Consider the following 16,882-nt stretch of genomic DNA (forward strand, 5'->3'; position numbering starts at 1 on the left):
TTTGATACCTGGACTCCAGCTTCAGTCCACTGTCTTTGAAGCTCCCCCAAATTCTGGAAGCGACTCTTCTTCACAATGCTGTTAAGGCTGCGGTCATCTCTCTTGGTTGTGCAGCGTTTCCTGCCACATTTCCCCCTTCCAACAGACTTTTTGTGGATGTGCTTTGAAACTGCACTCTGTGAACAGCTTGCTCTTTGAGAAATTTCTTTTTGTGTCTTACCCTCCTGATGGAGGGTGTCAATGACGGTCCTCTGGACAGCAGTCAGATCAGCAGTCTTCCCCATACTTGTGATTTAGTTTACTGAACCAAGCTGAGTGTTTTTCAAGGCTCAGGAAACCCTTGCAGGTGTTTCGAGTTAATTAGACGATTCAAGTGATTCGTTGAACACCCTACTAGTATACTTTTTCATGATATTCTAATATTTAGAGATAGGATATTTGAGTTTTCTTAAGCTGTATGCCATAATCAGCAATATTAAAATAATAAAAGGCTTGCAATATTTCAGTTGATTTGTAATGAATCCAGAATGTATGACATTTTTGTTTTTTTAATTGCATTACAGAAAATAAAGAACTTTATCACAATATTCTAATTTTCTGAGACAGTCCTGTATAGTATGAAACGAAGAGGTCCAACATATCCATCGGTACCACCAACGTTTCGATGCCTTGTTTGGAAGTGCACTTAAAATCGTTCCAAAGCTGATTTCTGTTAAGTAAGGTGGCCTGAAGTGACGAGCAAAGTATAGAATTCAAAAAAATCCATTGCTGTCAAAATGATCCCTTTAGCTCGCCTGCAAGGGCCTCAAAAGACGATTTAAAGTTAAGCTGTTTTTTGTTCAACTTTCCTGTCATTGTTGCTGATATTGGTCATTTCTAACAGCTGCTATATCTCACACTTACTGAAAAGTGTCAACCGACCAATAGCAAAATGGCTGCAATGCCTCCATAACAGTTGCATCTAAACACAATCTGAAATTAACACATCAGCAGATTTAAGAAGACATGCACAGTTTGTTTGTGTCTGATTTATTATGTTAACAAGTACAAATACTAAACATAGCAAAAATAGATAATCAAGTAATTTCAATGGTAAAACTGCAGGGCTAGCATTTGAGATTACAATCTGTCTAAGGTTCTCAAGTCTGGATATGAGAGGGTTTTTCTTTTTCATGTTCTTATCATTCAGTACACATTGCATGAATTCAGCTTCAGGCTAAGCTTAAGGCCAAGACCTTTTTCTTTAAAATATTTTCCTAACCTCTGAAAACTTGAAAGATAAAAGTAAAACTGAGCACTGTATTTTATTACAACAACATGACTGCTTGCAATATGAAAAAAGTTGATCAAATATAAAGCTGATATTGCTTTAAGCTCACAAGAATTTTTTTTTACTGGTTGGTTTATGTGTGCCGCCTCTGGAAACACAGACTCAAATAAGTCACACTGGTGGCATGTAAATATAGTCAACATTTAACTTACAAAGAAATATTTTTGTTTCAAAAAGATATCAAAGGCCAAGACTGTGAACATAAGAAACTGGAATTACTCTTTAAAAACCCTTCACATCCATGGAACATCGACACATGGGCGTTTACAAACTGTGATTTATTTATATTTCCTTAACCCTTTTGAATGTTATTGCAGCAAAACAACTTTTGCCGCCTTTAAAATCTGTAGTTAAACTGAAATGAACTGCATTTATTTATCACTGATGGTGTTGGAGTTAATATTCAAGGTGCTGGCCTCCTTCCTGGGAGCTATCGGGGCTCAGCTAGGATGCTGGGACAAGTGGAACAGGATTGAGCCATCCATTCCGAGATTAATATACAACCCACTGCTGAACTACTAATGCCCTCCATAAAGTAATAGTGTATGTGGATTTACCATATAGTATTCACATTCAATATCAAACAAACTTAAGCCTTAACACAAGCCTTTGTCGTGGGTCCTTTTAAAACTGTAAAAAAAAAAAAGTGTCTTGAAGAATTATCAACCAAATGTTAGTACTGTTACACAATTTAAACATAAATAAAAAAGAATGGCACTTGGAGAGCGTTTTTATAAGTGAAAAACAATGCTTGTGCCGATCCCTTGATTAGATTGTCTCCGAAATAGAAGCTTTGTTATTCCACTAAGTTTCATGAAAACCAGTTCAGTAGTGTTCTGGTAATACTGCCGACAAATAGACAAACAAACCAACAAACCAACAAATCAAACTTAAATCATAACCCTCTTTACGGTGATAAGTACGAAGTTTGGACAGGAAGTTTAGGTGACAATGTTGAACAATGACATGAGCCATTGAAACTTAATATGCTACCTGAGCTAAATACAGTGGTCCAAGACCTGTTCCAGTTATTCACCACAGTAGCATGCAAAAACTACGTAAGCCACAACTTTGATGAGCACACAGCTAAGACTTCTTATTGAAGCTGTAGTGCCTTTCTGTCTTTCTTTTCCCTCAGTGAGAAAGTAACAGTGTGTTCAATGAACTTGGACTAATTCAAGGTGTCCTGAAGGTCAGCTATGGGTCAGTTACCTCGAGCCATTAGGTCCTTGTGTAACTGGACCATAAGCTTTGTCTTCATCCTTGTCACTTTGTCAACACTTCCTCAATTGATCACTCCATTGTGCTATGTCATTCTGTTTCTGATTTTCAAGGACATCATTTTAAGGCCCAGCCAACGATTGGAGGATGTCCAGAGTTCCTCGTTGACCTCAGGATTGCATTTCAGATTTTTCCCTGATGATGAAGTTCTGTTCTTCGTCAGTCTGTGACCTAGATCACTCGGTGGGGGTTTGCCTCCGAGTGTGAAGTGGAGGGTCAGCATCTCATGGTAAATGTCAGAAAGTGAATAATCCCCTAGTGCATTAATAGCGCTTCCACGAATGCAGAAGTAAAAAAAGGATGGTTAATTGATATTTGGCCAAATAAGGAAAGTGCAACAAGTTGTAATCTCAACATTTGCAAATAATGACCTAAAAGGTTGTATGGCAAATGTGATAGCAGACCATTTTTCTATTACCATATTGAGCGGAAACAGCAAATTCAATGTTACAGTTTAAGTCATTTCTCACCTTAGCTATTTTTTGGGGTGATGGAAATATCTGGCTCTTTAGCTGCAACATGTTCCTATCCTATGTTTACCAGCTAGTCTGTCATCCATTTCCTGCTGGCCAGGTAGGATACAGTATGCCAGAGCATTGATTGTTAATTAAAGCAGTTCACAGGCTAACAAGTATCATACTTTCTACACTGGCATCGGCTCAAGAGTCAGTGTGACACAAATGTCATCATCTGCCAATGTTAACAAAGGTGCATGCGTAGCGTCCTTGTACATCACAAAATGCATGAATGTGAGTGAATGAACGTCATACTGAATGCGTCAACACACATTTGAACATTGGCAATAAAACATGAGCTCTGGGAATCAGGAAATATAACGAAGGTTGCTAGCCTAAACTAGATGAAACAGTCAACCAACATGACATGTTTGGTAAGGTTAGCTAAACTATATTTTTGCCTAGACTAGATTCAAAACGTTGACTTTGTCCGAAGACCAATTCTGTCTCATGTTGTTGTTCTCAGGGAATTCAGACTAGAACATTTTTTAAATATTTCCCTTTATGTTTCCTCTGGTCTCCATGGTCAAACCCCAAGTCGTGCTTATCTTGCCAAGTTAAAAAAATTCAACCAACACTAAGCGTTTTCCTTGGTAGTCGCCCTATCTCTCATTGGTGTTGCAACCTAGCTAGGTGTTGTTGTGGTGGCTAACGTATCTATCTTGAAAGAATGGAAACAGCAGCATTAGCATGTTCTTGCTTGGTATGCAGGCAACCAGCAGAGACTTCAGGAAGTTACTGTGTCAGGCCAAGGCAACATAAACCCCTGTTAAACCACAAAGTGTCTTTTTTACTGATTGAAGCGGTTTTTCTGTTTCCAGTCTCTCTGCAAAGCAAGACGCAGTAGCTAGCTTAGAAAGTGAATGTCCCAAAAAGTGTTGTTTTAATGACACTTCAGCCTAATGATAGTCATTCACAATAACTGTTTTAACAATATGATTCAGTCAGGCACAAATGAATCAGATATTTAATGTACTAACAGAAAGATTGACCAGAGAACAGGGAGAATAAGTTGTTAAAGAAGCATTTAAGGTCCCTTACTGCTTTTCTGTGAACAACAAGGCTTTATTTGAAAAGTGCTGTATAGAAAAATATTGAATTATGTATTTATATAGTATTTAATGATGGATAACTTTATGCTTACTATTAAAGAACATTTACTCAAGCACTGAAATTCAGCACCATTTTGAGAGACTTGTACTTTCCTTGAGTATTTTCAAATTATGCTACTTTACACTTTTACTCCACTACATTTTAGAAGACAAAATAGTACTTTTACTGCTCTACACTTATTGTACAGCCTTAGTTACTAGTTACTTTACAGATACAGATTATTAGATAATAAAATAAAATAAAAACCATTAATGAATAAACATTGTCATATAATGATTGGTTAAAATATCCAGGAGCATTACAGTATATAGAGAAGGTAAGACTAGCTCCAGCTTTACCAGCCGTGATGAACACATGCATAATCATATTGCAGTCATGTATGATATATGATGGGCCATTTTCCATAACAAGTAGTTTAAGTAAATTTGGATGATAATACTTTTGTACTTTTACATAAGTAAGATTTTGTATGTAGGACATTTACTTGTAACAGAGTATTTAAAAACATATGGTGTGTACTTTTACTTCAGTAAAAGACCCGAGTACTTTTCCATAGCTGACAGTAAACAGCATATTCATAAAATAGTAGGTTTTTCATTCTCCTAAAGTACTTAAACATCTTAATTAATAATTATACTTGAGGAACTTAAAGAAGGATTGAATGCTAGCAATAATATTTGTAATTAGCTGTGTATTAATTTACAATAACAAGAAGTAAAGACAAAACTATGCTACAGTACTTTAGGTGTATATATATATATATATATATATGTACATATTTCTTTCCACGTATTGTGCCTTTAAGTCCTTTAAAATAATAATGAAATGTTTACAATATCAGTATAAAGCCAAAAAAAAAATCCAGCATGGAATACTGAAGTCTTTGTAAGATAAAAAATAATCAATCATTTAATTATTAGTGTATGGATAGGCACTAAATCAATGTGTTTGTTTATGTATCTATCGGTTGAACTTGAGACTGTGTGGATAAATGTGTCATGCACAGCAGGACTAGGTAGACACTGTGTGGCATTAAACAGAGAAAATTGGCACACTGGTCAAAATAGCATTCAAACCACAAGGGTGAAGGAACAGAGCAAGAGCTAGAACGACCAGGAGGAAAATAAATATCCTGCTCACTCCAGAATATACCTATTTATATATAATCCCTGAACAATTGTGCAGTGTCACTAAATCTGTGCACCTTTTATAGACATAAAGACTACATGCCCTACATAGAAAACTCAAACATGACATACATCTTCAGACATACATCACTGTGCCACAGCTGTGACAAGTCAATCACTGTAGACAGAATGTTAGGATCTCCTTTTTTAACAGAAATGCACATGGAGCAACAGCATTCACAAAAAATATGCAAGCTACACCACTGACAGAATGTAGGCTTGGATTCAACTTAATATCAACAGCAGGGACTGATCCATTATGCATCAAATAATCGGTGGGTTATATTTGGCTCTTTGCCTGAGAGTCTTGGTTTTTACCAAATAAGAGGTCTTCCATGCTTTTCACAAACAGCAGGGCCATTACGAGCCAAACAAATAAGCTTTGCAAAATGGGTTACACAGCCTGTCTGCATCCTCTCATCCTCTGCATGTTTCACTGATGTAAACAGGCAACAGGGCCCAAAAGTGGCCTTGCAATGCCTCTGTGGAGCTTTCACAGCTTGAAATGCAGGGGTAGCTTCCCTGCTACTGGGTAGGGAATGCCCTGATGTCGCCTGATGTAAAATAGCAAAGCAGGGAAAAGACTGAGAAGAGGGGCATCACAAAGAGTCACTTTGTTTTGATGTTGGATATATAGAAGGATCCAGTTAACAGGCCTGACAGTCCATACTGACGGTTTGTAGCCATCCGACTAAGTGATTGCCTGCATCGTCTGCCTAGTAAAGTGTCTGTTATAGTAAAAATGTCAAAATGAACCGATACCAAGGATTTATTACAACATCGGCACATTTGGCCTAATGCAATGCGCAGAGGCCTCCTCCTCACAGCAGCTGTTGGAAACGAGCTGGAGGTTGGACATGAGAACGTTGTTGAGCTCAAGGCACATGAACCGGTTGCTTCCAGTCTGGAAAAAATTATTTACGAATTCTGGAAAACACTGCTAGAACACTGACAATGAAATCACGCGAGAAACACAACAATGCCATTTTTATTCTATTTTGGTGCTTGCTGTTGACAAAAGCTTAACAAATGCAGCATTACCCATCAATACTAGCTACATTGTAATTTGCTAAGAACAAGTTTGGCTCGTGCCCATCTTTTAGCCATAGCTGGTAGCCAGCTTATCCTACTGTTTAGTTAAATACAACAGCGAGGTGAGCTAACGTTAGCTGGTTAGCCACAAAGCTAACTACTGTATTTGCTCAACATATAGCTTGCTGTTAGCTAACTCCAGTGTGTTAAATACCACTAGTTAGCTAAGGTCTATGCGTCGTTACTGATGCCAATGTCCCCCATCAGCACAACTATGAGAAACGTCAGTGACAGTTAGTTTACTGCAAACAAATAACGTCATAAACGGTATATAAACAAAGGAGGGTCGTGTGGTGAAATGTGTATTTCAGTGTGGTGGTAATAAGACCAACTGTCAGGGTTAGCGAGTTCACTGTCACCCATTTGGACATTCCTCTGCTCATTTGTGAAACAAAGCAAGGTTACGGGACAGGAGAGGCAGCTCAGACTAGATTTACCAGGATTGCGCACACATACACAATCAACATAATCGCATACTGTGTGCGTGAGAGTGAGTGAGTGAGATAGAGACCCCCCTCCGCAACAACACAGTGACAGATTTGAGACCCTCTGCTGTTGTCACAACTTGTTCATGCCATCGGGGCTGAGCCAGCTCTCTAACCTTTGTAATGGACCCGCAGGTTGTTCTGTGACAGCCCAATGTAGCTGTATTTATCCTTGGGGCTCCAGGATCGGGGTAAAGGGGTCTCTTCCTCGTTCACAGCCGGGTAGAGCCGCTTCAGCCTCTCGTTTAGCTCGTGTTCCTGGTAATTAAAAGCAGGATCCCCTAACGGCAGGCTTCCCGCTCCAAGCTCTGCCATTTTGGCCTCTGTTTTGTATCTTATTGTTCGTGTCTTTCTATCCAAAGCCCCGTGTCAGTCCGCTTGAGCTGTAGGCTGAGTGAGAGAGACTGAGGGGAGAAAATAGCAGCGGTGTGACATCCCCGGATAAGCAGCAGAGTGTACTGTAGGCTGGAGCAGTGCCGTCTGGGTACTGTAGTTTAGCTGCATGCTCTCTTGTATGATACTGTCTCTAGAAATGACTACACAGCCCCATTGCTGTTATCCTGGTTCAGACCTTCCACAGAGACAGGGAGCTAGGAAATATAGTCCGCTTTTAGAACATTATATGATATAATTCTTAATCCCCAATTGTATCCTTATGTGGCACGTGTGTTTGAGAAAGTGGAACATAGGTGTATATATTTGTGAACTAGAGGATAGCATTGGTAGCACTTTCCAGAACGAAAACAAAGTTTATATTGTTTGCAAAATATGCCTACTTTAAAAGACACGTTTGTTTTCAATCATGGTGATTTTATATTATTCTATGCCATAACCTCTAAATTACAATACGTATTAGGCCTATACACATTGGAGATTGTTGTTTGTGTGTGATATTTACAAAGTAGGTTTGGCTGTTTTAATCATGCATGCTATTGGAACAAGTCAGGACTGATGGTTTGTACGACTCACATTTATATTTGAAAGCTGCAGTTTCCTTTGGTTTGAAAGTGTTTGTTTCGTCTCTATTTAAGAGGAAAATCTTTATTTTTACACAGTTTGAAATTCAGCCAGGCGCGCTGCGGTCTACTATGTGGGTCCTGCTGGGTGCTCCGTCGTCGTTACCATGGAAACCTTGTTACAACGTTGTGAGCTGTGATACTTGAGCCAACCTCGCGCTAAAGGCCCTAGCTTAGCTAAACGGACCAAATATAGACATTTCAAAAGGACAGAAACTTTAAAAATAGTTATTTAGACTTCATACAGTCGCTAGAGATGTTGCCACTTAAAGATATTACATTTCCACCTTTAACGCCGTCAAAAACACAAAGGCAAGTGATTTTAAAGATTGGCCTACACAGCAACAATATTAAAGGCTACTATTTATATGGATAATATTAATATATATTTCCTCTAATAATTGTAAGTTACATTATAGGTAAAGCTCATGAGTTCAAAATGTTACCTAAGTAAAAGTAGTCAAATGTTATAAGCAAATTGTACTTAGAGTATTAAAATAAAAGTACTTATGATGCTGAACGGCTTTTTTTTAAAGTGTTGTTTTGTTTTTGAATACTATAAAGTTATATTTGTATCACTAACAAATGCATATAAAAGCTTTTTATGTTGTTATTTTGCAATGTAGGGAAACGTTTGGATACCTTGTGGACTACTGAGTAGATAAGTAGTATATAACACAACATGTTATTAAGGTCAAAAGTAACTAAGTGTAAGTGAATAAAGTAGTGTAGTAGAAATATACAGTGGCAGAAAAAATAAATATATATATATATATACTCAAATAAAGTGCAATTATCTCAAAATGTATACTAAAGTGCTTGGGTAAATGTAGTTCCATCACCATTGCTTAGCTCTGTGGTTTTCTATTATAGACTGACATTTGACCAGCGGAGACTACAACATGACGTTATCCAGACATCAGAGGAAGGACAAGAAGAAAAGGCTGGAGCTGTTTCTGTCCAACCTGCTGTGAGAAAGGTAACGAGAAATAAAGCAGGGAGCAAACAGCTTAATCAAACCATCAATCCTTTTCCTCATTAAAAACCTACTGCAATTAAATATAATTATGATTATCGAATACCGAAAGACAGTCATTTTATTATGATATAAAACAGAGAAAAATCTGAAAAACCTCCTCATTAGAGAGGCAGAGAATAGCATTTTCTAACATATTTGTATTACTTTACTAATTATATAAAAATAGTCCATATTGGTTTCCTTGTCAATCAATCAACCATTAGTCAACTATGCAATTTAACCAGAAGTACAAGGGAACCAGTAAAGTGCAGTGTAATGTATCTGTATAATATAAGTATATAAATATAACAGATATAACTATATTATATATTATGAACAGTTTAAATAGGTATTAAACACTGAAATGTAGCATACATATTGAATACACTGTAGAGGGGGTAGAAATGGACAGTATTAATATAGAAAGACACTATTGACAGTAGAGCAAATATAAATACACTTTAGACCAGTATTGACACTTTTTTATAGAAAATACGGATACATATTGGTACACTGTAGATTAAGATATGAGACGTATGGATATGCTTAGAAGTAACATGATTAATGGGGGGAGAACAAGTATTTTAAAGTTTGATTGACTCACTAAAGCTGTGCATGCGTGCGTGCATGCGTGTGTGTGTGTGTGTGTGTGTGTGTGTGTGTGTGTGTGTGTGTGTGTGTGTGTGTGTGTGTGTGTGTTTGTGCGGCTGTGCGCATTTGTGTGTGTGTGTTTGTGTGTGTTAAATGTAGTTGTGCTGGACAGGTAGCCGCTACATGTATGCCGGCCCAGGGAGGAAGCCTCAGCTCCTGAAGCAGCTGGAGAGCTACGTTCACAAGGAGCTGCAGATGATCAGCTCGTCTGAGCCTCAGTTTCAGGAACAGAGACTACAGGTGCTTTGTTTTGCTGTTTTGTACTAGGAAGGTTGGCTACATTAAAACCAGAGGAAATACTGTACACACAATTTAGTCCAGGAGAGTAATCCCATTATCTTAATCTGACCACAGGTCTACCGAGATGCCTTTGGTTGTTTCATCAAAGAGTTCAAAACCTACCAACCCCTTCTTTCTGCCATCAAGAGGGAATATGAAAACACTTTAGGTCAGTATCTGCTCATCATAGTATAGCACTTTTCTGAATGGTGTCCTTTAGTGCAATAGAATAAAAGGAACAAAGCAGCAGCCTTTGATAAACGAGGAAACAAAGAATCTGTTATTTGAAAAAAGGAAAACTACTTATTGGGGAATTAGATAGCATTTCCACAAGGACAGAGCTGGTTGATTTGGTTTATATTGTAACTGCTGCATCCACTTTAGCCAGCATTTTTTAAGTGGCAATCTGGGTTAATGACCGAAGGGCTATGGGAATAAATAGTTAGTGGCTACAAATAATTGTTCGCAGACTTAAATAAATGCCCTTTATTTGTTTTATAAAGTTGTAGACAGTTTATAATGAAGTGCACCTAAGCTACATTGAAAGGGGACATGCTATGAACAACGTACCCTTTCACTGCTTGTGTATGTACATTTATTTATTTGGAGTTCCTATCAACCCATTAACTGTGAAACAAGACGAACCAGACTGTTTCTGTGGGTTCCCTCTGTCAGAAAACATGGGATTTAAAAAACGTTTCTTATTTCCTATGATACATGTAGGCTGTCTAAAATATATCATATCTTCCCATCTAAGTATCTCCAGGCATAGCTTAAGAACTACATTTGTTAAGGTGCACCATCTTTTTCTCACAAGCCAATCAAAGCAAACTGTGACTGTGAAAGAGGGTGAATAAAGGTATATTCAGACAGAATATGAAGCAAGTCTGTAAACAGGTTTTTGTAGGAACCCAAAATTCAACTTTGCACCACAATGAGCATAAAACATCCTATATTTTCCGTGTTCAGTGAAAGTTGCATAAAAATAAAGCAATATAAAGCATATTGTGCTGCAAATAAGTTGACTAAAATATAACAACTTAGCTAAGCGCACATTCAGGTAAAGTTGTGCTTTTAATTTGGCAGGTTGATTACAAATATGTCTGCACCAGTTGGAAATGTGAAATCAGATCTGTAGCTCTAATATATTTTTGTTGTTGAATAATCGATCAGTTATTTATTTTGTGTATCCGTTTAGCCTTTAAAATGTTTAAAATATTAACAAATGCCCATCACATCTCCGCAGATAGTTATTCAAAATCTCAATAATGTAGTCATTTTTTTATCTAAAAAAAGTATCCAGCCCTTCTGTTTCATGATAAATCATTTGTTGCATTTGATATCTGTTCAGCATATCAGCAGGATCAAATCAGAGAACTGGAGCCGCTGCGTTCCCATGTGAGGTTGGTGACAGAGGAGTGTGAGAGGAAGATCCAAGCTCGCTGGGAAGAGGAGCGGTGTGAGATCAGAGCTCTGAAAACGGAGAAGCATCAACTTCAGAGGGTCATAGAGGCCATGACGGAGAAGGAAACAGCCACACAGGCAGTGGTACATGACTTACCTGGTGTTCTGACCATTCATTATTCATGTGACCTTTTAAGGACTTGTGGGACAAATTTTCACATCAATTCCTTCTCTAAATAGTATCGTCAATATTAGTTTGATGTGCTGTCTTGGTCAATTAAATCAAATCAAATGTCATTTGTATAGCTCAAAACTGCAAAACACATTAGATAAGGGGCTTTACAATTTGTACAAATATGGATGACAGTATAGAAAAACTAAATACAAAATTACAACATAGACAACTCTATTAACATAATGATAATGTGAATTTAAAGCAAATAAAGTAAAATCAAATAAAAGCCTTTTACACATGTAAGTCAAAGCTATTTATGCCAAAATGCGGAGATCCCTTTGTCAAAAAAATAAGTGTTGACTGCTATTTAATTTACACAAGCGTTCAGTGGTTTATTATCATGACATTGTCTCAGTCACTCCACTTTCTTCTGCTCTTTCCCAGGTGGAGCGTCTGCAGTCTGATCTCTCAGCTCAGTATCTGCAGTACCGGGAGCAGCGTGATGCCCGCCAGCTGCTGATCTGGCAGATCAACGACCTCACAAGAGGCTCTGTGGAGGAGGAACATCCAGCAGATGGAAACTCAGGTGGAGCTGCAACCATTCCATTCCACTCTATTGACATAATGATAATGTGATGGCAGGCGCCATCTTACCTTAAAGAACTCATTATACCCTACTGTCCTACTAGGGCATTGCGTTCCAAGAATGCAGGGTTGTTGGTTGTTCCTAGAGTCTCTAAAAGTACAATGGGAGCCTGAGCCTTTTCTTATCAAGCTCCACATTTGTGGAATCAGCTTCCAGTTTGTGTTCGGGCGGCAGACAGCCTATCCGTTTTTAAGAGTGCGCTTAAGACCTTCCTTTTTGATAAAGCTTATAGTTGATAAAATAATCTAATAAGAGTGCATTGACATAGACACGTTGTGCCTCTTCACCTAAACATCTTAGTTCTTACTCTTTTTCCTTACTGATGGTATGTCATTTGGTTGTGTGTGTAGACGGTGGAAGCAGGGAGAGGCATATACGTGCCTTGATCCCTGCCGAGTCGACGCACAACTGTTGATTGGTGTCGTAGCCAGAAACACTTTTTAGGAGCAATGCGCTCATGGTATAGATGTGGCGCATACATCTTAATTCCTACTCTTTTCCCTCACCCTGCCTATCCTAAGGGAGCGCATGTACGTAGACACGTTAGTTTTGCTGCTATAGGCTTAGACTGTCGGGGGACACCTTACTTCTTCCTTCTGTCTGTCTGTACCTTTGTACTCTCATGTTCCAAATAACCCAGCTTCCCCCAAATCAATTTTTGGTGTCTATCTACGTCGGGATCCTGAGTCGAGGCTAATCCTGTTTCTGCGTTCCTGTTTCCTGGTTCCTGAATCATGTGTCCTGGATCCTGCATCCTGAGTCCTGGATCCGGAGTCCTGGATCCTTAGTCCTGTGTCCTGGATCCTCTATCCTGAGTTCTGGATTTGAGTCCTGGACTTCGAGTCGTGGCTGAACCTGTCTCTGCGGTCCTGCCAGACTCTCACCATACTACTTCCCTGATGGCTCCCACAGGATTGTTGACATCCTCGTGGATTAATCTTCTTATTATAGACACATGCATTTCCAAACATTTGTTCTACCTATGCTGTAAAATGTATTATCTCTTCGATTTACACACGGCATCTATAGCACGTCTGTCCGTCCTGGGAGAGGGATCCCTCCTCTGTTGCTCTCCCTGAGGTTTCTCCCATGTTCCCCTTTAAACTGTGGGATTAAAGAAGTTTTTCCTTGTACGATGTGAGGGTCAAAGGACAGAAGGTGTCGTATTGTCATACTGATATTCTGTACAAACTGTGAAGTCCACTGAGACAAATGTAACATTTGTGATATTGGGCTATATAAATAAACATGGATTGATTGATTGATTGATTGATTCCCACTCAAATAATCGATACATCACAAAAATGATTTGGGAAAATAATTTGAAGTTCATTTCTTCTTTTAAGATCTCTCTGGTTGCAGGTTTTCTATCCTTATCCTATTGCTAATCTACTATTTCCTGTTTCATTAGTCCTTTGCAATTGAAAACTAAATATGTCTGGGTTTTAGACGCACACAAAAAAAGACATGTCCCTAGGCCTTGGGATGTAATGTATAGGCCTATGTCACACTTCCGGAACGTTACAAATCGCCGAGCGGTGTACACCTACTTCCGGTAGTTACCCTAGTTACGTGACAAACATAATGTGCAACCATCTTTTGACATTGGACTGACCAAATTATTAACTGATTAAACAAAGAAATATCAGACAAATTAATCAATAAGAAAAACCATATTGTTATTGGCTTAAATTCCCAAAATGTGGTGTCTAAATCTACAAAATCAGCCAGAAATGTAGATATTAGAAATTAAACAATCTGTCAATCTATTTGTCTGTTGTCTCCGGGAGTCTTACACCAGAGGAGTTGTCCCTAACCTTAAATAAGAGTGAAAGAACTGAATGAGCACTACACTTTTTGAATTAAAATATGTTACAATCAAAGTTAATATGAACAGTTGGTAAAATAAAGAAGTGTTATAAAAGGCTTTGAGAGTTGGATATGTTTTGTTTAGGTACCTTAAAAGACGATGACAAATGTTTAGATTTCACTATTAAAAGCTATACAAACCTTTCTTTGTTTCTCTTGGCAAGAAAGCAAATTCCAAAAAACCTATTGACCATTTATGTTGGGAATTTCTAAATATACCAAATACCTTTAGTATAACATTTTAAAAGTTAAGAATATTTGTTCTGAATTTTAAATCCTATTGTGGAAGCAGATGCTAGGGACCCAGTGCAGCTGCAGCTCTCTCTGAAGGTGTGCCGGAGAGACCTGACCACAGCTCAGGAGGAGCTCACCAGGATGAAGGCAGAGTACTGGGACGTGGTGCCGAGGCGCAACTGGGACGCCCTGGAACAAACACACCAACAGAACTACTCAAAGGTAACCCATAAAGACACACATTTTACTATACACACACACTACACACCCGCATGGGCACAGAATGCTTGATTTCAAATGTTTTCACCTTGTTCTTGTTTTCTTTGTGTCCAGATGCAAATGTTGCAGAGTGACTTTGATCAGCTGAAGAGAGAGCATGACATCCTGCTGGAGCTCCACAAAGAAGGCAGCATGCAGAACAAGACTAATGAGCTCTGCACCCAGCAGGTACTTTATAGTACCTGTAGGGGCCACATGTAAGGTTTATGTATTTTATGTTTTCATTGAATATTTTGCACTTATTATTTGTGTTCACTGGAGCTGGGGTGGTGATGGTAGTTGAAATAGCCGATTGCTTTCACCAGTTATCACTTTTTGGCCATTACAGAGAGGGGGGGTGAGCCTGGGAGTGATATTTTCTGTTGACCACATTCACATACAGAACTTTATAATTAGGATACTGGAACCAATTGTGTTGTCTTGTTTTGTTGAGGAATATATGGTAAATTGCATTCAAGAAGTGTTTCTTCTTTGCTTTGTTCCTTTACTGTTTTTTTCCCCGGACTACAGTCTAATACCAGATCAAAATAGAGCACATAACGTTGTTATCAAGTTGTACGGATAAATAAATAGATAAACAAAACAAAAGAATAGTTGGCAATCCCTAAAGACCCCAAAAGAGCCAAAACATTTGTTTACACTTAATGAACGAAGACAGTTAGCTTTAAGGAACAACTCCAGCCTGATTCTGTCCAAAGGGGAACCAAAGATTTATTTTTAAACATATATAACTTTGGACTGATGAAAGCAATTTTTTGGAACCATTTAGTAGTTAGGGTTTGATTAATTTTTGATTATTGGTAGGTGTTTTGTTTTTTTAGCTTGTAACATAGCTGTATAATATATAAACTCTCATATTTTAGATTTGTACATAATTTATAATGCAAATACTTGGCCCCTAATCTAAAGCTTCAGATTTATCAAGGTCCCATTTTACATAACTCCGTCTTGAATTATTATTATTATGTCTTATGATTGTACACTGAAAAAACGGAATCATTGACTTTAATTAAATATATTATGTTAACAGATGTCCCATAACTGTATCAGGTTAGTTGAAAGCAATACTATGAAGTACAAATACAAAATATCAGGTTCAACTTAATATTATTGCTTTCAACTAACCTAATACAGCTATGTGAAGTTTGTTTGTTATAATACATATAATTAAAGTCAACGTTTCAGTTTTTTCAGTGTTCTTGTATTTTTAAACTGTTTTTGAAAAATATTTATTTCATTTATAAAACTTTGGATGGAGCCAAGCTAGCTGTGTCTCCCTAGAGGTTTCTCAACACTCAAATTTCCCCTCCTCGACTCCTCGACTCCTCGGTGCTCGGGTAGTGACCCGGAAATGAATTTCAGCGCGCCATTTTGAAGGACATCTCATTTCTCTAAATGCACTTCGAGGACCGAGCATCGAGGAGGCTGTCTGGAGGAGCTCTAACCGAGGAGACACTGATGCATCCTCCACGGCTTCTCCACGGATGCATTTCCGGGAACGGTGAAGGCGTGACGCACGGCCGGACTTATCTCAGCCAATGACAGCTCTGCATGCATCCCCTGGATATTATTTTAGTAACTGCTTTCATCGCGACGCGATGTTTACAGTGAGAACAGCTGTGAGGTCTGTGCAGAAAGCAGAGCAGTGTGTACAATATATATCACTCAGTATAACAGGCCTACATTACTTTCTGTATTTGTATGCTGTAGTTTAGTAGATATCTACAAACAAAGAGTCGACATTTTTCTAAGACCATTTAGTGCTTCACATAATAAAATACACAACGGCTGTAGCCTGATTATGCTTTAGGAGCGCCTTGGCCCTCTCGCCTCACCTGCGCGTCGTTCGCGCAACTCTCTTTACTTCGTGAGAGGGAGACTCGCCAGGTAAAATTTTCTCTGCAGGTAATTACTACTGTCCTCTGTGTCGTCGTGAGACTACCTGTCTGCACAAGTACTGCTGAATATATATAAAATGAAAATTAAGTAACTTTTACGCCATATTACTCTGTTATTTGTCCGATGTCTACAACTGTATATATGTGTGCATTTGTGTTAGTCTCTGACCTATTAGGGGGGGGGAGGAGAGAGACCAGCGACTTTACCCCTTAACTTTAATGCCCGGTTTTCAACATGTTTCATAATTTTCATTCGTATCCTGTGTGGTTTGGTTGACTCTGGGCAGACAGGCGGCGTAGATGCGTGACATGTTGTGTATGGAATGTGTGACATGGTGTGTGTGTGTGGATGTGTGACATGGTGTGTGTGTGTGTGTGTGTGTGTGTGTGTGGATGTGTGACATGGTATG

General features: G+C 38.5%; 2 protein-coding genes across 2 annotated transcripts in view; one reads left to right on the forward strand and one right to left on the reverse strand.

Moving 5' to 3' along the window:
- Positions 1-7,483, reverse strand: part of LOC104963264 (ran-binding protein 10-like) — an 18,706-nt gene extending 11,223 nt beyond the window's left edge. The window contains exon 1 of the mRNA XM_010791831.1: positions 7,120-7,483. Coding sequence (XP_010790133.1) covers positions 7,120-7,318 — 199 coding nt within the window. The 5' untranslated portion in view covers positions 7,319-7,483. The remainder of the gene's footprint in view (positions 1-7,119) is intronic.
- Positions 7,484-8,896: 1,413 nt separating this feature from the next.
- Positions 8,897-14,840, forward strand: tsnaxip1 (translin-associated factor X interacting protein 1). The gene is made up of 7 exons (XM_010791832.1): positions 8,897-8,998; positions 9,788-9,928; positions 10,043-10,136; positions 11,319-11,515; positions 11,991-12,132; positions 14,354-14,517; positions 14,629-14,840. Exons 2-7 carry the CDS (start codon positions 9,812-9,814, stop codon positions 14,773-14,775), a joined length of 861 nt encoding a protein of 286 aa, XP_010790134.1. The 5' UTR covers positions 8,897-8,998; positions 9,788-9,811; the 3' UTR covers positions 14,776-14,840.
- The last annotated feature ends 2,042 nt before the right edge of the window (positions 14,841-16,882 follow it).

This window comes from Notothenia coriiceps, unplaced genomic scaffold (assembly GCF_000735185.1).
Source record: "Notothenia coriiceps isolate Sejong01 unplaced genomic scaffold, NC01 NC01_scaffold00035916, whole genome shotgun sequence".
Taxonomy (NCBI): Eukaryota; Metazoa; Chordata; class Actinopteri; order Perciformes; family Nototheniidae; genus Notothenia; species Notothenia coriiceps.

Coding starts and splice junctions, on each gene's coding strand:
- tsnaxip1 (XM_010791832.1), top strand. CDS start 9,812: ATGTATGCCGGCCCAGGGAGGAAGCCTCAGCTCCTGAAGCAGCTGGAG. Junction 10,137..11,318: donor GGAATATGAAAACACTTTAG/GTCAGTATCTGC, acceptor ATATCTGTTCAG/CATATCAGCAGGATCAAATC. Junction 11,516..11,990: donor AAACAGCCACACAGGCAGTG/GTACATGACTTA, acceptor GCTCTTTCCCAG/GTGGAGCGTCTGCAGTCTGA.